Genomic DNA, 18,918 nt, shown 5'->3' with positions numbered 1-18,918 from the left:
CACTTTACTCCAAAGACTCTTGTATATTATTCAATCAGCATCGAGAATTTTTACCTGACGTTAACCACATTATCTCCGTTTAATTCGCCGCCAAGAACTACTATCGATGTCTATGAGTTCCAGCGAGGTTGACAAATCGCCACTGATCAGTGAATCCCCGCCAGACTCGTTGGCTCTGCAACCAATTCCCAAAAAATCTCAACAGATAAAAACTGATAAACCAAGACCTCATATATGTTCCGTATGCACGCGAGCCTTTGCCCGGCTTGAGCACCTCAAACGCCATGAAAGGTCTCATACCAATGAAAAGCCGTTCCAATGTGCAGCGTGTGGTCGTTGTTTCGCCAGAAGAGACTTGGTGTTGCGGCACCAACAAAAATTACATACCAGTCTCTCGGCCACTACTCCCCGTCGAAATTCTGCCAAGGACCTTGAATCCAACGAAAACATAATAATACTAGATAACAACACCAACGCAAATGCCCCGCTTCCTCCATCGCTGGCCACATCTTCTCCATTCACCAATCTCGTTGCCAGCCATATGTCTCCCATGCAACCTCAACTAGTATCACCACCAAAGATGACTACCAACGACAAGGGACCTCATTTTCGGACGTCAGTTTTCAATAGTGGTGCACCAAACTCGTCGAAACAGCAGCAAATACGCCCCGGAAGTGATCCTGGTATGAACTCCCTCGTAGGAATGAATCTTATGCCGTCGCCAATCCCCACCAACTCGTCGCAAAATACTCCTCCAAATGCGTCCAACCTATACACAGTTGCACATCAGCAAAATGGCCACCCACAACATACATCTCCACAAAATGGCGACTCTCCAGTTAACCAATACTCCTCTCAAAATGGTAATTTTCCCACTTCAAAACCGATGCCAAAACAGTTCAACAATATTCAGCGCGGGAACATGCTGTATTACCATCAGCTGAACGACGTTCATGCTCGTCACGCTTCATTTTCTGCCGCATCGTCTACTTCGTATACCAATAGACACGACGCGGCAGAAATACAGCAGAATAACAACCTCTCTCAAGGTCCGTCTCATGTCGGTTTTGCAACTCCGCAATTGTCGGCTGCAGAGCTTTCCTCTAAGGGCTTTTTAAATGATGTAAACTCGGCAGGTTTGGATTGGAACAACATCGATACGCTTGAGCTTAGCAAAAGCTACCCCGGTGGCTTCGATGAATTGAAAACTAGTAACGGGCTGTACACGAATATTCCCGCCTACTTCGACTCAATGGTTGCGTCACATCAGTTTCAAGACCCCAACCACCCTCATCATATAAAGGGAACAACGCCGTTTGAATTCGGAATGAATCCACCCAACAAAATCAACGACGAAGTAGAAAATCATCTCAGCATAAAACAAGATTTTGACCTAGATGACACCGGCATTACAATCAAAAGACTTAAAAAATCCCAAGAATCTTCGACTTCCATGCCGCAGGAAACTGATGAGCTCCAAAATCAAAATGATGATTGGTTAGAAGAAATATTGAAAACTCCTTTCGAGAAGAACCTTCCCACTGCTTCACGCCATATTGGATTTACAGACTCCCCAAGGAGTGACGACTCGCTGTATTTACGTGGAGACGTTTCTGCGCTCTTCAGGTCTCGCCAAGTGGACCTACTGAAACAAATGGACTCTGAAAAAAATGGATCACTTCCTAAGAATGAGCACGATATTGATTTTGTATTCTCGATAAGCGAAGCCAATCCACAGTACATCACCGAAGAATTGAGAAATCGAATTATACTTGTCAGCAACCTCACGGACCTACAATTTCCACCTCTTCAAGATTTGAATAGTTATTTGAACTTGTACGAGGCTGAATTCAACAAATACTTTCCCTTCATCCATTTGCCAAGCTTCAAAAACCCTATGGTTGACAACTTCGATAACACCCCACTTTTATTAGCTATGGGATCCATTGGAGCATTATACTCATACCACGATTCGAATTCTTTGTTGTTGTTCAACTTGTCAAAGTTTCATATCCAAAAGTTTTTTGAAAACGAAATAGGGCAAGATAGCTTCCACTTTAAAAAAGTGCCATTAATGGCCCATCAATGCTTGGTTTTGCATATATTCATAACACTTTTCTTAAACGAACCCAATATGGTCGAAGTCAGCTCAAGACAAATCCGAGCTATGGCGGGTTTGATTCAGTCTACGAACTTCAACAAACCCCTTGAGAGGTTTTTGGTTCCCCCAGAGACTGCTACCCCAGAGAGCAACTCGACTTTGATTCAGCAAAACTTTGATTACTTTGTCATGGCCCAATCACGTATTCGTACCTTATACGTCTTTTACATGCTTCAGATGTTCCGCGCATCGATCATGATGGATAAAAAAGTTTTACCTGCTCAAGCCATTGATTGTGGAACACATTGTTGTCCAGAAAATTTATGGAACTGCCAAAATTCAAGTCGATGGCTTGATGCCATTCATGGGAACAATAAATCAATAGTCGAGTTGAGCAATGGCGAGCTGTTCAAAGTATTGATTAAGGAATTGAACGACCATTACAGTGACAGCAAAATTCCTTTCAATAGTCTTTTGTCATTGATCATGTATGTCCATGAGGTTATTGAAGAGGAGCAGTCTAAGCAAGGAACAGTCGATGATACAAAATGGCGATTGTCATCGAGACCCAAACTCGAATCGCTCATCAGATCGTGGGAAGCACTTTTCATAAAAAATGGTGGCATCTTATCTGTTAACAAGCATAACAACCACATGCTTCACGCACAGAGCTCGTTCAAATTGATATTGCCATTACATGGGTATGCCAAGATGAGACTTTGTTTCAATTTTAGACCCATAATGGAAAAGGTGATTGCAAAAGAATGGGCAGGGTTCAATGTCATCCTCGATCGTGACGACTATGATATTGACAGCTTGAAAGAATGTACTGAGTATGCATTGGATACCCTTCGGATATGGACGCAGAACATTTCCGTGGTTAACGATGCGAAGAGGACATCTTTAAGGACTCCAGTATTTTTCGTTACATGTGCATTCTTTGCTATAATTTTCGTTTCTCAGTACGTGCTGAAGCTCGAACTTGAATCAAGGGCCGCTAACGTACGGGCCCGTGATCAGGTTTTGTGGATTCTGTGTGAGTCACTTTTAAACGAAGTTGAACAAGTATTAGCACCAATCAGAGACGATGCCTTCTATGCCGAATTCATCAGAGAGCATTCGGTCGATGCATCAAAGGTTTTACCGGTGCGTAAGTTGGTGGAACAAGGCTCGGACTCGGAAACAATCTTGGCATCAATCAGAGCCACCAAGCTCTCTTTGAGATCGTTGGCACTTGGTGTTCGAATACTCGCGGATGCCCCTGTATGGCCCATGGCAGTGACGTTAGCCGAAGCCCTCAAAAACCGTATATCCCATCTCTCAAGGACCAAATAACTATTTATTGTATTTTTAACGCATTTTATGTTGCAGCCACATGTAAGATTCTCAGCGCTCATCAGAAAAAAAATCCAAAAGAAACTATTTGCAATATACCTAGACCACAATAATACCTCGAATCTGGACCCAAAAATTTGTCAGAGGATTGGCTACCATGACACAAAACAAGCTTAAGGGTCGTGAACTATTTGAGGCTATTGGCCGCCCGACAACTATCGTAGCGCCAATGGTGGATCAGTCAGAGTTGGCATGGAGAATCATCTCTCGAAGATACGGAGCAGAATTATGCTATACCCCCATGTTCCATGCCCGTTTATTTGCCACAGAAGAGAAATACAGGCAAAATATGTGGTCAGAACAAGACGGTGATCGAGAACTCGATCGTCCATTGATAGTTCAATTTTGTGCCAATGACCCAAATTATTTGCTAGAAGCAGCCAAGCTTGTAGAAGACAAGTGTGATGCCGTAGACTTGAACTTGGGATGTCCGCAAGGAATCGCCAAGAAAGGGAAATATGGAGCGTTCTTGATGGACGATTGGGATTTGGTGCACAAGTTAATTCGAACTCTTCACGATAATTTAAAGTGTCCAGTGACTGCCAAAATTAGAGTTTATGATGATTGGGAAAAGTCCTTGGCATACGCAAAGATGGTTTTGGATGCCGGGGCCCAGTTCATTACCGTTCATGGCCGTACTAGAGACATGAAGGGCCAAGCCACCGGTTTAGCCAACTGGAAAGTGCTCAAGTACTTGCGCGATAACCTTCCCAAGGATCAAGTTTTCTTTGCAAACGGGAACATTTTGTATCCCAGTGATCTCCAAAGATGCCGCGAAGAAACGGGAGCCGATGCCGTGATGTCTGCTGAAGGAAACTTGTACAATCCAGGTGTTTTCTGGACAAAGACAGATAATATCGACAAGCAGTTTCCTCGAGTCGATAAACTATTGAGAGAATACTTTGAAATTGTCAAGTCTTGTGCGGGAGAAGCATCCAAACACGCCATGAAGGCTCACTTCTTTAAAATATTGCATGCATTTTTGAACGTTCATAAGGAACTCAGACCAGTAATCGGTAGAACCAGTGTCCATGCTGATATCAAGAATTGGGAAGATATTGTTGAACAGGTTGAAAAATTGGTACAAGACATTTATACTGATGAAAAAATCAAAGAGAAAGATGTCATTACTACTGGAGAAGTACAAGATTGGGGAGGTGCCTACAAGACTGTACCTTATTGGAGGTGTCAACCATACTTCAGAACTGTAAATGGTGAAAAACAGAACACTCGAAAACTTCAAGTAGCCGCGGCTAGAGATGAGGTAGCATGCTTGGAAAATGCTAACAAGAGAGAAGCAGCTCCTATTGAAGAGAACGTAACCAAGAAAAGTAGGGTTACAGCTTAGGTAAAGCCTACCATGATGGTTTTCACGTGATCGGTGTACATATATTTCCTGTCCACTGCGCGAAGTTCTACCATGTTGAAGCCGATACAAGTTTTAGCGTCCTCAAAGCCAGCTAAGGCAGCTGTTATATTTCTCCCATGGACTAGGTGATACTGGAAATGGCTGGTCGTGGTTTTCCAGAACTAATCAAGCAAGCCGGAATTATCAAAGAAACTGCTAGTATCAACTATGTGTTTCCAAATGCCCCAGAGATCCCCATTACAGTCAACGGTGGCTACAGAATGCCAGGATGGTTTGACATCCATGAGTTTGGCAACCCCGATGCAAGACAAGATGTCGATGGATTTTTTTCAAGTTGCGAATACTTGAAAAAATTAATTAATGAACAGATCAATGATCACAATATAAGTGCAGACAAAATCATTATTGGTGGGTTTTCTCAAGGTGCTGCCGTCGCATTGTCTACTGTCGCCTTGCTTGATATCAAGATTGGAGGAGTGGTGGCCTTATCTGGTTTCTGTCCAGTTCGTAAAGAGCTTGGAGCCAAGAGCAATAAAGATGGTACTAATTATCAGACTCCCATATTCCAGGGCCATGGCACTGCAGACCCGGTGGTGAACTTTTCCTATGGTGAACAAACCAGTCAGTATTTCAAAGATATGGGATACAAAAACTTGACGTTCCACTCGTACCCTGGGATAGCACACACTGCCAGTGACGAAGAGCTTACTGAGGTGATGAAGTTCATAAATAAAATCATAGAAAAGTAATAAAGCCGAAGTACTATACTCTTACCGATACCATTTCATAACTACCATTATTTCAGTAGAAAAACTACCACGGCAAATTCTCTAGATGGTGGTCCTGCACAGTCCGTATACTTTTGAGGCTCGTGTAACGTTTGTACGTACCTGGTAAGAAGCCCAAAAGTTCAATGGCAACCTTTAGCAGCCATTCGTCCAAGCATAAAGACCCAACGTCTTCAAAAGACAAACGATATGCCATTCAGGTAGAAAAGGCTTTATCGACGTTCGATGCCCTCGAAGAATGGGCCGACTACATTGCATTTTTATCGAGACTTCAAAAAGCACTTCAATTATCAGATGACTTGAAGTCCCGTCACACAGTTTCATGGATCCCCCACTCTCACAAGGTAGCAAACAAATTAAGTCTCTGTTTATCCACATCGCTTCCCAATGGAGTTCATCAAAAGGCTTTGAGTATTTACGACAGCATATTTATGGCTTTAACCAAAGAAACATTTAACAGCCAGGCTTCAATGTGGATCCCTGGACTATTTCCCTTATTCAACTACTGCTCGGTGCAAGTCAAGCCTCAAATCATCAACATTTACAAGCTGCATTTCCTAGCTAACGCCAATAGCCAGGTTCTTCATCGCATGTCAAAACCATTCATATTGAGTCTACTTCCTGGGCTCGACGATGAAAATTCCGAAGTGTTTCAGGATGTAGTAGAACTTATGGATCAGTTCAAACTGAGCCTCGACGACGATTCTCATTTCTGGGAATGCATGTTTTTGAGCATTATAACCAACCCGGAAAAACGACTCGGCGCTTACTTCTGGTGTGTTCGAAGGCTCCCCTTGTTCACCTCCATCAAACAGGAAAGTGAAGAGCAGGCTGTAATCTTTTCAGATGAAGCTCAAGCATGCTTGAACTCTGAGCCTGGTCTAGTAGTGAGAGCATTTGCAGCAGTTATCGATTCAGATTACACCAGTGACAATTCGAGTGGCACCTTTGTCGCCAGAGGCTTCTTTGACCTTCTTTTGTCACATCTTCCTTTGGACAGTGACTTGCTAAATAAGGTAGTTCATCAAGGCGACAAAGAATTATTGGTGATGTCTTGCTGCCGTGCAACTTTGAGGAAAGATATGAGCTTAACCAGAAGGTTGTGGAACTGGCTTTTGGGTCCTGAAGTTGATTCGTTGAAATCAGAACGTCATAGTGACTCAAGGGCCGATTACTTCTCAAAGTATGGCTTGCACTCAGTGGCAGAAGGGATCCTCAAAACACTCAAGAGCGTGTCTTCAATCAAAGCCAAGATTGACGCTGTTAAGATGGCATCGATTTTGATCATGGATAAGTGGGAAATCAGCCATTTGTTAACACCAAAGGTGTTTCAAGCAATCCTAGAGACATGCTATGATACTCACAAATCTAAAGATGGTGTAAGTAGCAGGGAGCTTTTCCTATCCGTTCAAACATTCTTCGATGGCGTGGAGGCTGATTACATATGGAGCGAAATAGTTCCTGTTCTCTTGAATGGTGAAAGTTCAAGATTGGACGTGGTGAATTTTATCTTTCAAAACTTTGATCTTCGTGAAGAGGAAATGGTTACAATTCATGCCCCAATTGCATTATTGGCCGTTCTTATGAGGTCACAGAAAGAAGATGGAGCAGATCTCATAAGAGAAATCGAGTTTCTCGTTTACTTGTTGTCAAAGGAAGCATTCGGCCAAGATGATACAGCTCATGAGGAAGTTGATAGGCTCGAAATCCGGCCTAAGATAGAAGAGTATTACTCTAATGACCAGGTCACCAAGCAACGTGAAGTTCCATACAACCCTCCAACAATTGCCTATCTAATTTTCGATAACTTTTCACGGGTGATGAAGGAGAAGTTATTTCTTGAAGAGGAGCCCCAAAAGTATTCAATAATGTTCTGTCATCTTGCCGAGTTGGTCCCGCGTGATATTAGAAATTCCATCTTGAAATCAATGGTGAAGGATGTCCTTGAAATGCCTATAACTGAGAGTATCACGCCAAACAACGACAAGCAAAGAAATTTACACGGTGCGTTGAGTGTTTCTAAATTGAGCGTTTATTTTATGCCTCTTTTGTCACCGGAAGAAAAAGTTAAATTGTTAACTATCATTTTGTCAAACATATGGATTGCTCTCACTTCTAATGGTCGCATCAGCTACCAAGTGGAAGCTGTCAAGTGCATCTTTGATTTGCAAATTAACTATTCTCTGTTTCACATTGAAGCGGGAATTGTTCGTTTGCTACTCAATTCTTCCATATATGAACGCATAGCAGCGCTTGGAACGCTTTGGACCCATTCTCAAGCCCTTAACGATTCTGATGCAATGCTTGCAAGACCTCTTTTCATCTTGCTTGATGACTTACAGGTTCAGGACAGCAAAAACTCGTTGATGGTCAATGACTTCATCGATAATGTTGTAAAGAATGGTTCAGCAAATCGCCTTTTAAAGATGATAACCGATCCGCTATTGAAATTTGACTTCATGAGGCATGACAAGGATACGATTGGAACCACTGATGATGTGAGCTTGTTCGAATATCATCTTGATGTTATAGTACGAGTTGTTGAGGCTAATGTTAAGCAACTCAGAGATGCTTTCAGCAATGAGTTTGCAGTGACAGACAGTAAGTTGAAGATCAATCTATTCAAGGATAACGAGTGGAATGTTTCAACATATAAATCGCTACTGTTGATGATAATCGAAAAATTCTTGAACTTGCTGCTTGTCGCAAACGCCTTTGACAGTTCGACTAGAGATTTCGTGAGCTATGGAAATGCGGTGGATCGATGCTTGAGACTATACAAATACCTTCTTTCTGGAAATGAGGCGGACTTTTCCCAAAGGTTTCTGGTGCTACTTCAATCGTGCTCCAAGATAGTTTCCAGTCCTTACAGCTCTAATTACCAAATGGAGATGGTGGAAGCCACGTATCTAGACTGTATCAGTCACTTCTTGAACCTTTCCAAAAACATGCGAATAGCATTGAACCTATTGCATGTGGAGGACGATGCAAAAGAATCACCTTTTGTGCATTTTTTTATCAATGGCATTACCAGTGCTCGAACTGTTGTTTTGCTAAAACTGTGGGTTCTGCTTCTCGTCAGCAGCCTTTATTTGTTTAATGAATCGGTGTACAGTGTCATTTTGATTGTCAATGACTGCCTTTTAAGGAAAATTGACAAGTATTTCAGCTCTTTGAGTCAGCCCAATAGTGATGAATATGAGGACATTGAGCGGGCAATAAATATCGTCTTGGGGGGAGTGGAGGACCTATTATCGATCACACACAGCTACTTGATGACGTCAAAAGCTAAAAGTAACCAAGAAATTACTAATTCGACTCCAGAGTCTGGATTCTTTGGCAATGTGATACAAGGAGTCTTCCAATTGGAATCACCGGCTCTCAAAACGTCAGAACAGAACAAGCTATTTTCGGTGCTAATCTCGTTTCAAGATGCCGTAAACTCAATATTCAAGGTTTGGGCATGGGCAGACTCCGATCGCTCTGTATCTGACTCGTTGGGGACGACTGCCATAAAATCGAGAACATATGTTGCACACAAGTTGAAGTTCAAAACTAGAAAGGTTCTCGAAACGTTGATGGACCTTGAAAGGCAGGAAGTGATTGAATGTTTGATTTCCACAAATGAACCCCTGGTGGTAAAGTTGTTGCATGTTTTAGATGGCGGTAGGTGTCAGGTTACACTTCCATATATCTACGATACGATCACAAGCTTCAGTTGTCCTCAAATCTTGCCGGAATCGAAAAGATCATCAGGGAATGTCCACATTAGTGCCAATCAGGCCTCAAGCTTTTTGATCAAATATATTGAATCCATTGATACCGATTCACTTTCGGATATATGGACTCCAACCACACAATTTTTCAAAGATGTTTTGACCTACGCAAATCAATACAAGGATGTGTTGTCCGATTTGCTTCAAGCGGCTAAACATTTGATGGACAAAGCCAGGGTTTCCAAGTCCAGTGAACAGAAAAAATACCGCAAAGAAATCTCAGATATTTTGTTTAGGTTGATCCAAGCGAACATCAGTCCTAAGAACCAAGTTGAGGCTATATCAACTGAGAAGAAAGAAATCAGCACAGAGACAGCGAACTTGACCAGCAATATATTTGTGACCATTCACAACGTCGTGGAACACCTTGATGAAATGTTTCCTGAAACGGAAAGGGCCACTTCTTGTGTTAGTTCAATTCTTCAACATATGATCACTCCCAGCATCAAAGCTAAACTCATCAATGAGGTACCTACGAGGGTACTTAAGTTGACTCTTGCCATTGGAAAACATCATCCCATAAAGGCGTGGAAAGTTTTGGTTTATGATGCCTTTATGGATAATAGCTTTTTCGAAACGCAGCCAGCGGAGAATTTGAGCCTCTGGGAAGAAATCATTGGTCTTTGGATCAAGACTGATAAAGAAAAACTTAAAGAACTTATTATAAAATTCACACCCTCGGTACAATCAACAGCTGGTAACATCTTCACCTGGGGAGAGAGCTCAGAAATCGAAGGTAAAGTGTTCGTTTCACGCAGGGTGACTTACTTATTGATGGCTGCGCCAAAGAACTTTTTCTTGGTTTATCTTGGAGATCTTTTCTCCAAAATCGAGTACTCGCTTGGAAACAGTTGTCCCTTCGCATATCGTGCTCACATAATGGTTTTATTCAGGGCAATTGTTACCTGCTTTGACGATGTCCATCTTATACCCAGATGGTCCATAATAGTGCACGAATTGCTCCTCGTTTTTGAATCTATAGCTGAACGCGATTCAAAACATTTGCTTTCCATGAGCAAGGACGAACTTCAATTGGTGCTTGCTAGTTGTAAGCTTTTGGACCAACTACTTCTTGCTCGTCATGATGAATTTACCTTGAGTGACTGGCTCTTCGTTTCTGCAGAATCGAAAATTGTCACTCGGCCCCAGCAGCTGCACGCTCTTGTGGACATAATTGCATCCAAAGACCTTGTTGTTGCTAGAGAGCCTCCTATCAAGATTGACCAACCCTCGGGCTTACTTAAACCGCTACTTCATGGAGTGGTACATCTCGAGAATATTTCGCGATTAAGATTATTCTTTGAGTCGTTGAGTATGATCAATTTTGAAAGAACTTATGGTCTTTACGAAGTTGATTACGATAGTGTAAGGAGTGACATTTTCAACGACTTGATACTCCGGGGTTAAATATGTGATATAGACATTAAACAAGCTAGACAAGGTAGACAGAACAAAGTGCAGGAATTGCAATTAACCTAAACTTCGCAACCGCTTCATAACACCAAGGTGCAAAATAACTCTGCTTCCCTCGAAGGGAATTTGCCTTTCAACTGTAAATTAGGATCATGGACAGTGAACATGAGCTGGAGTTCGACGATGAACTCGAACTACAAACTCCTCGCAAACTACGAATCGGGCGCACTTCGAACTCATTATCAACAAACGGTGCAGAGCCCTCCTCTCAAGGCATTGTAGAGCAAAGCACCGTACTTAAAATGCCACTCAAAGGCGACGCGGGTGCAAGACTGCAAGCTGAAACTCCATCTAGATTGTCCCCTTCAACTTATGCACGAATCAATAAGTACCAGTCTCGCAATGGGACCCCATTGAAAAAACCGCCCATAGTGTCTAGTGTGCAAGAGTCATTAGATGAAGATGATGAGAAGCAGATAAGAGAAACCAAGTTGTTGACAGATGACAACAAGTTAGACACCGCGGCATCCTCACCGTTGCGAACAGCCGTGGTAGACATGCAACAGTCCAGTCCGGTAAAAAGCTACAAAATAATCGAGAAGGCTCAGTTAGGTACCCCTCCAAAGTATAACATCCGCTCTCGTCCTGTGAACGAAAGTAGCACAGAGCGTAAAAATGACACTACCAAACAGAAACTGCCAATTCCGTCACCCACGATTCGAGAAAAACGGCCCAGTTTGCGTACTGAATCTCTGCCAGCGCCTAAGCCTTCAGCCAGGCGCTCACTGCCATTGTTGAGATCTGATAGAAGCAGTTTTTTGAAGCATGATCTCCAATTGCCCGATATGAGTCGTGCTGAGATTCTTGAGCGAATGAACGAAAGTATTTTATCATTGATTGAGAACGACACTCACAGCAGAAGAAAAAGCAGGGAGGAAGAATCTCATGATGTGGACAACATTCCAGACAATTCAGACGAGTCTTCAGGTGATTCGCCTGAAAAGATATTGGATGAAATTGATATGGTTCTCAACTCCACCAGGCAGCCCAGTTCTGACGTGGGACACCGGCCTAGAAAAAGAGAAGGTCTGCCCGGCTTGGATGAGGAATCTGGGTGCATTAATTCCAGCCCGAGGAAGAGGCGAAAGAAAACCACCCCGATCTACAAGAATATATCTGAGCCAGAACATACTGATCGCAGATCAAAAGTTGTGCCATCATCAATACGTAGTGGTGAAGTTGCCTACTACGGAGATTGGCCAGAACAACGCTGGAGCAAACTAGACCAGCTTATCAGGCTGAATCTTATGAGCAAAGAGGAGATCATTGACAGCGGCCATGTACTCCGAGAATTTAACTGTGTCAACAAGAACGAGCTCAAACAGAGGGTGGATTTCTTAACTGAGTACAGTAAGTTGAAAACGAAGAAAACGAGAATATTGCCGAGAAAGGGTAAGCTCCGATCCAAACGAAGTGTATTATAGGACTCGAGTGAGCCCAATGTATATTATTGTATAATGTAATGCAGGTGGTCAGAAGACCTTTGAAAGAACATTGGTCAATTTATCATCAGGTTTTGATTTGACCTTTAAGTCGTCCTTGGCTTCAGCTCTGGTGCTGGTGACCTTTCTTTGCTTATAGAAGCGTCGCATCTCATCGTCTTCATCCTGAGTATTTCTCTTCTTTTGTATATTCTTAATCATTTTTGATTTCTCCACATTGTTGATAAAACTCTTGTTCATTTTCTGTTGCTGTGAAAGTTCGAGTGCCAATTTGGCCAGCCTTACTTCGTTCTCCTTGGCGATCTGTTGCGTCAAATCATGCCACTTGAATTTCGGCAAATATTTGATATTCATGATATCATCGTAATAATACGACGTTTTACGTCCACCAATTTTATTTCCGTTCATTGTTGAGGCGCAGATCTTTGCCTCTCTCTTCTTGACAAATTCGACCCACCCTTCTGTGTAATTTTTTTTCTTGTTTCCTCCGTACTTTACTCTCTTATTATACGTAGCTGCATCTTCAGGTTTCAAGAATAGTCTGTCTACCTTTCCAAATTTGGAGAGAATGGTTCGCAAGGTCGAAGGCTTCATATATGGGGGGATACGGGAAAGATAGCAGACTCCAGTCTTTTTGATTTTCTTAGTTTCTTTCTCTAGCTGCTCAGCCGTGAGTTTCTTGAGTTTATGATTCTGTATACCATCAGGTACCAGCACCAGTTCCTGATCAGAATCATCATCATCATCATCGTCGTTGTCGTCTTTGTCTTCAGTTTTGGCAAAATTATCAACTATTCCGAGTTTCTTTCTTGTCTCTTGAATTTGCAATTCCTCCTCTTCCGAATCAAAATCGTTCTCATCGTCACTAGCAGCATCTGAAACTTCATTTTCTACATCAGATCCACTCATTGGGTGTTCCAGATCGCTGTCGTGAACGCCGAAAAGTGACTCTGTTCCACCAGCCTGATTTTTTTTTGCCATTTGAGTTGTATCCGACCGAATATGATCGTTCGCGATGAGGCTCTATATCCGTTTTCCTGTATATATTTTCTAGGTGTTGCGACGTCGCATTTGTTCTAAAAACTTACAGATAAGGAACATCTATTCATGTATTATAATTGAGAATTAGTATATATCTATTTCTTGTTCAAGTCGTTAGAAGCGTCCTTGGCACCCTCAGTGGCACCAGTAACAACACCACTGACGTATTGAGCAGCATTGGCAATTTGTTCCTTAGCAGCGTCAACGTATTCGGAGGCAGTTTCGGCCAAAGTGGCTTGCTCATTGTTAGCAGCCTTCTTGGCATCATCGTGACCTTGTTGGACATTGTCAGACACACTTTGAGCGAAAGACTTTTGGTTGTCTGGAGTACCCTTAGCAGCGAACTTGTCCAATCCGTCAGTGGCACTCTCCTTGGCCTTCTCCAAGGTAGACTTCTCACTGTCAGGCTTGACAGCCTCAGTTACTTTGTCGGAAACGTTCTTTCTACCTAAGTCAGACATGTTTATGTTTTGTTAATGATCCGACGAGGGGAATCGATGCATTTTTATAGTTTGGAAAATCATGTGCTCGGTTGTTTGCTGCATGGTGCCACCACTGACCAGTGCGGCTTTGTGGGCATAAGTTGCTGCTATGGCATCGTTTCGTACCTTGTATCCATGACTATGATTGCTACTCTGTCCCGATTAGGAAATGTGCGGCGGCAACCTTCTAAATTCCGGGGCCGCACATCACTCGTATTGGGCCACAGAAACAGTCAATTTAGTACGAATTTTCTTGTCGTTGATCGGGAGCGGCAGATGTAAAGTTTAAGTCCAAATGAAGGAATGGGCAAACATACAGATTATAACCGTAGAACACCATATGATAGCGGCAATTGCTGCTGCAAACGACTCTTGCTGGTATAGTTTGCGCCGGAATACCGATGGTACACGTTCTATGAACGCATGGAAGCCAATCGATATACCCTCGGCCCCTCGGCTGTGTTTACCATGTCACTCTAATTATTGCAAAATGCAAAATTGCGTCATTTCGTAAATTTGAAAAATAGATCAAACATCATTGTAACGTCACATTGAGGTACACCAAGTACTTTTGCATGCTATTCGCCTTTGAGACAACTCAAATTTCAAAACTCGAATCTCTTGTACTCGCCTACTTGACAGTTCTTTGAACATCGTTACACCATCTCAATAATACTGCACATAAACCATAGTACCTCATCACACAAATTCTTGTAACTGTCTTGCAACCTCCATGGCCAAGAAAAGGAGTCTCACCGGGAGCCTTGAGCTGAAGGTGTATAATCTCATACAGAATTTACTTGTAGAGGAGACAGAGCAAAGGAAAAAAGACGCTCCAGATGACGACAGTTTCAGTATAGCGTTGGCTCGTGATTTACGACCTTCTCAAGTAGTCGATTATGTCCAAGCCAAGGACTTTCTGTTGCGTAGAACCAAGAGAAACATGCTCTTGAAGGTCGTAGAAACTGCATTACAGGCTGCGAGAGATCAAGAGATCGAAGAAATTGAAGATAATGGCGACAACATGTCCCCATCCATTGGTGACGTAATAGATAGTGACTTTGAAGGAGTAGATGAGAAGGACCTAATGGAGGTAAAAGATACCAACGCTTTGAATAAGTCGGTGATTTCATTGTGGAACTTGGAAAGCACCAAAGACAGTGAAAATGACGAACAAAAAGACGAAGAAGATAAGAAAAACGAGAAGAAGAGACTGAAAAATTCGTCATCAAAACAAGTAACGAAGCGTCAAAAGAGCAAACTTGATCACACACCTCCATCAATAACACTCTCTTCTTTAGGCGGGCTCGAAGAAGTCACAAAGGACCTTTTGGAGCTTATTGGTTTGCCCATACTACACCTGGAAATTTATACAGCTACTGGGGTCGAACCACCAAGAGGTGTTCTCTTATATGGACCACCAGGATGTGGAAAGACAACTATTGCCAATGCTTTGGCTGGTGAACTCAAGGTTCCATTTCTTAACATATCTGCTCCATCTGTCGTATCAGGGATGTCAGGTGAATCGGAGAAAAAATTACGAGAGATCTTTGATGAAGCTAAGTCTTTGGCTCCTTGCTTGGTTTTCATCGATGAAATTGACGCGATCACCCCTAAAAGGGATGGAGGAGCGCAGCGTGAAATGGAGAGAAGAATTGTGGCTCAACTTCTCACTTTAATGGACGAATTAAGCTTGTCTAAAACAGACGGCAAAGCTGTGATCGTGATCGGTGCAACAAATAGACCAGACTCTCTCGACTCAGCATTGCGAAGGGCTGGAAGATTTGACCGAGAAATTTGTCTCAACGTACCTGGTGAAGCACAACGGTGTTCCATTCTTAAGGCCATGACAAAACAGCTAAAGCTCCAAGATCCAGATTCATTCAACTTTGTTGAGCTCTCAAAAAGAACTCCTGGATATGTGGGAGCAGATCTCAAGAGTTTAGTCACAGCAGCCGGAATTTCGGCTATAAAGCGGATATTTGAAAGCCTTAGTGAGCACGAAGCCGAGTTACTATCGAACGAAGTAAACTCAATGGATTTGGAAATGGAGACTGATAAATCTAATTTTGACAGTAAATCAGAGGCAGAGAAGTTATCGACGATTCAAAGGTTCTTGATGCAACATCCAAATCCTTTGACTCCTGAACAATTACTGCCTCTAGCAATCACCTATGATGACTTTCTTGTGGCATTACCAACAATTCAACCCACAGCAAAGAGAGAAGGATTTGCGACTGTCCCAGATGTTACTTGGCGCAACGTGGGGGCACTCAATCATATTCGGATGGAATTGCACATGTGTATTGTCCAGCCCATCAAGAAACCAGAGCTTTATGAAAAAGTAGGTATAACCGCACCGGCGGGAGTACTTATGTGGGGACCACCAGGATGTGGTAAGACACTTTTGGCTAAAGCTGTAGCCAATGAATCTAGAGCCAACTTCATCTCTATCAAAGGTCCAGAATTATTAAACAAGTACGTTGGTGAGTCTGAGAAAGCTGTTCGTCAATTATTTCAAAGAGCAAGAGCTTCAGTTCCTTGTATAATTTTCTTTGATGAATTGGACGCTTTGGTTCCTCGAAGAGACACTTCATTATCTGAGTCTAGTTCCAGAGTAGTTAATACTCTCTTGACAGAATTAGACGGCTTGAATGATAGAAAGGGAATATTTGTGGTAGGTGCAACCAATAGACCAGATATGATCGACCCTGCAATGTTGCGTCCAGGTCGGTTAGACAAAACATTGTATATCGAGCTTCCAAGTTCTGCAGAAAGACTTGAGATCTTACAGACATTAGTACGTGCTTGTGGCACCCCCTTGGCAAGTTCCGTTGATCTCCATACCATTGCATACGATGAGAGGTGTCGTAACTTTTCTGGTGCTGATTTGTCTTCTTTAGTACGAGAAGCTGGTGTGGTGGCTTTGAAGAAAAAGTTCTTTCATGGGCAAAACATAAAGGATTTGGATGCTTCGGGGTACTACGACCAGCAAGAAGAGAGCGACGAAGTGGAAGTGACACAAGAAGACTTTTTGAAAGCTCTCAACAGCATCAATCCAAGTGTTAACGATAAAGACAGGGCCAGGTATGAAAGACTCAACAAACGTATGGGCTGGAGCGTAATCCCCGAAGCAAGCGAGGAGAAGGAAGGAGCAGACGTTAATAACGGGGGTCTGCAAGGAATAGCATAGAATCAATAAATATCATTTAGAAGAGGACGTATTGATGATGGTATATCGCTCTGAATGCCGTCATAAGCCCTCAGATTGCAATGCCCATAACAATTGGAGGGTTGGCCGAGTGGTCTAAGGCGGCAGACTTAAGATCTGCTGGACGGTTGTCCGCGCGAGTTCGAACCTCGCATCCTTCATTATCTTTTTTGCTTTTATTTTCCATGACTTTCAGAAACCAGTAGAAACCAGCAATTTTATGAAACCTTATGCTGGGAGAGCCAACGTAAGATCAGTATTTCCAAGTTCTATGTTGTCTTCGCTGCTGTTTTACTTGTATAACTGCTCATCAATTTTGTGTAACTGTCGCGATTTCGCAGTCATTCTAGGCTCGTGCGCAAATAATCTATCGTACGTAGCGCTTGCTATAAAACTAAAGTTTTCACACTTAATTGTGCTACGAAAGTCGTTTGGACTATGTTGAGATATGCCTGTAATGGAATACGACGCAGGAGTGCTTTTGAGGCAAGGTTCATAAAGTTTCGACCTCATAACAATTACGTGTTATCGAATCGAAACTACGCCAAAACTTCCAAGGCTTCAAATGGAAGCAGTAACAGCACAAAGACCGATCCCAATACCAATAGTAGCCCATCTGCCTCGAAAATTATACCAGAATCAACTGAGAAAGCAAAGGAACTGGAACCGCCCAAATTATCTGGGACAAATATGCCGGTGAATCTAGCACAATACGAACCAGATGTAAAGCCAGTGGACGTCAGTGGTGGTGGAAGTGTAGAAGAGGACCAAAGTTCCGCAGAACAGGCAAATGAGGCTACTGATGAGGCTAATCTGGAGGCAATAAAGGACGAGTACCTTACGACAATTTTCGAAGATATGGAGCCGTATATGGACACCTACAGTGTTTATACCCAGCTCGCGGCTGCTGGATTCACAGGAGAGCAAGCCGACGAAATCATAAACCTTATCGTGAAACAAATTAATACCAAGCTATCAAAGTTGTCGACTAAGTACTCCCAGCTCTTTGAGCTCGAAAACGAGAAATACCTCTTTGAAAGCGCCCAGCAAGAATTGCGAGTCGACATCACCCGGTCCCGGGAAAAGCATATAAATGAACTTACCAACCTACTCCATCTATTGGAACGTGACTTTAACATTTTATCCGATGAGCTCAATGGAGATTTTATCAAAATGAAGAACGACACTCAAGTGGCCACTAATGACCAAAAGTCTGAAAATACGCTACAGTCGAAGAAGATTATCCTTCGAATTCAAGAAACCAATCATAAAATCACCACGGAACTTAACTCTGCCATGAGGTCTGAAATTGAGAGTCTTCGGTGGCATATTTCCAGGTGGGGACTTATGGCTATTCTTGTCTCGGTGTTTTCAGGGTGTACTACGTTTTATATCCACAAGGTCAAATCAAGCAAAGCACAATCAAAACATGATTTTGTTCCATTGGTGATTTACGAGCCTAGCGAATACGAAGAGGACGATTATCATACTGATCTCGACAAGAACTTGGTGGCTTGAGATCCTATAGACTACATAGCACGAATAATGACACTAACATAAATCCACCTCATCAGCACCGAATACACCACATAGCAATTGTACGGTATATACTGATTGTAAATGAGAACTGCAAATCCAGAGCTTTTCATTTGATAATGTCGAATTCCAATTCTAGCTGCGAGAAGGATCCGTGTTTGAAGGAAGCCTGTGCTATCCAGGACTGCTTAAATGCCAACAATTATAATGAATCAAAATGTCTGAAAGTCATAGATAACCTTTACTTATGTTGTAGAAAGTATTACGAGGAAAACGGCTCAGATAATCAGACAACATGCTGTCC

The 18,918-nt window shown here is 42.6% G+C and overlaps 9 protein-coding genes and 1 non-coding gene across 10 annotated transcripts; 8 read left to right on the top strand and 2 right to left on the bottom strand. All coding sequences in view use genetic code 12, as the record gives it.

Annotated features, from left to right (window-relative positions):
• Nucleotides 1-106: 106 nt before the first annotated feature.
• Nucleotides 107-3,436, top strand: PGUG_02473 (uncharacterized protein; the record flags this gene model as incomplete). Its single annotated transcript, XM_001484694.1, has 1 exon — nt 107-3,436. One exon carries the CDS (start codon nt 107-109, stop codon nt 3,434-3,436), a length of 3,330 nt encoding a protein of 1,109 aa, XP_001484744.2.
• Nucleotides 3,437-3,593: 157 nt separating this feature from the next.
• Nucleotides 3,594-4,844, top strand: PGUG_02472 (tRNA dihydrouridine synthase; the record flags this gene model as incomplete). The annotated part of the gene is made up of 1 exon (XM_001484693.1): nt 3,594-4,844. The coding sequence occupies one exon, from the start codon at nt 3,594-3,596 to the stop codon at nt 4,842-4,844; it is 1,251 nt and encodes a 416-aa protein (XP_001484743.1).
• A 158-nt stretch (nt 4,845-5,002) lies between these two features.
• PGUG_02471 (palmitoyl-(protein) hydrolase) lies at nt 5,003-5,614 on the top strand (the record flags this gene model as incomplete). The annotated part of the gene is made up of 1 exon (XM_001484692.1): nt 5,003-5,614. The coding sequence occupies one exon, from the start codon at nt 5,003-5,005 to the stop codon at nt 5,612-5,614; it is 612 nt and encodes a 203-aa protein (XP_001484742.1).
• Nucleotides 5,615-5,778: 164 nt separating this feature from the next.
• On the top strand, nt 5,779-10,836 carry PGUG_02470 (uncharacterized protein; the record flags this gene model as incomplete). The annotated part of the gene is made up of 1 exon (XM_001484691.1): nt 5,779-10,836. One exon carries the CDS (start codon nt 5,779-5,781, stop codon nt 10,834-10,836), a length of 5,058 nt encoding a protein of 1,685 aa, XP_001484741.2.
• Nucleotides 10,837-10,994: 158 nt separating this feature from the next.
• Nucleotides 10,995-12,326, top strand: PGUG_02469 (uncharacterized protein; the record flags this gene model as incomplete). Its single annotated transcript, XM_001484690.1, has 1 exon — nt 10,995-12,326. The coding sequence occupies one exon, from the start codon at nt 10,995-10,997 to the stop codon at nt 12,324-12,326; it is 1,332 nt and encodes a 443-aa protein (XP_001484740.2).
• A 48-nt stretch (nt 12,327-12,374) lies between these two features.
• PGUG_02468 (RNA-binding ATPase activator) lies at nt 12,375-13,325 on the bottom strand (the record flags this gene model as incomplete). Its single annotated transcript, XM_001484689.1, has 1 exon — nt 12,375-13,325. The coding sequence occupies one exon, from the start codon at nt 13,323-13,325 to the stop codon at nt 12,375-12,377; it is 951 nt and encodes a 316-aa protein (XP_001484739.2).
• Nucleotides 13,326-13,480: 155 nt separating this feature from the next.
• Nucleotides 13,481-13,846, bottom strand: PGUG_02467 (lipid-binding protein; the record flags this gene model as incomplete). Its single annotated transcript, XM_001484688.1, has 1 exon — nt 13,481-13,846. The coding sequence occupies one exon, from the start codon at nt 13,844-13,846 to the stop codon at nt 13,481-13,483; it is 366 nt and encodes a 121-aa protein (XP_001484738.1).
• A 754-nt stretch (nt 13,847-14,600) lies between these two features.
• On the top strand, nt 14,601-17,060 carry RIX7 (putative AAA family ATPase; the record flags this gene model as incomplete). The annotated part of the gene is made up of 1 exon (XM_001484687.1): nt 14,601-17,060. The coding sequence occupies one exon, from the start codon at nt 14,601-14,603 to the stop codon at nt 17,058-17,060; it is 2,460 nt and encodes an 819-aa protein (XP_001484737.2).
• Nucleotides 17,061-17,155: 95 nt separating this feature from the next.
• PGUG_05935 lies at nt 17,156-17,239 on the top strand. Its single transcript has one exon. It is a non-coding gene; the product is annotated as a tRNA-Leu (tRNA).
• Nucleotides 17,240-17,516: 277 nt separating this feature from the next.
• On the top strand, nt 17,517-18,596 carry PGUG_02465 (uncharacterized protein; the record flags this gene model as incomplete). The annotated part of the gene is made up of 1 exon (XM_001484686.1): nt 17,517-18,596. The coding sequence occupies one exon, from the start codon at nt 17,517-17,519 to the stop codon at nt 18,594-18,596; it is 1,080 nt and encodes a 359-aa protein (XP_001484736.2).
• Nucleotides 18,597-18,918: the final 322 nt, after the last annotated feature.

This window comes from Meyerozyma guilliermondii, genomic scaffold (genome assembly GCF_000149425.1).
Source record: "Meyerozyma guilliermondii ATCC 6260 scaffold_3 genomic scaffold, whole genome shotgun sequence".
Lineage (NCBI taxonomy): Eukaryota > Fungi > Ascomycota > Pichiomycetes > Serinales > Debaryomycetaceae > Meyerozyma > Meyerozyma guilliermondii.
This window is presented reverse-complemented; position numbering and strand designations above follow the sequence as displayed.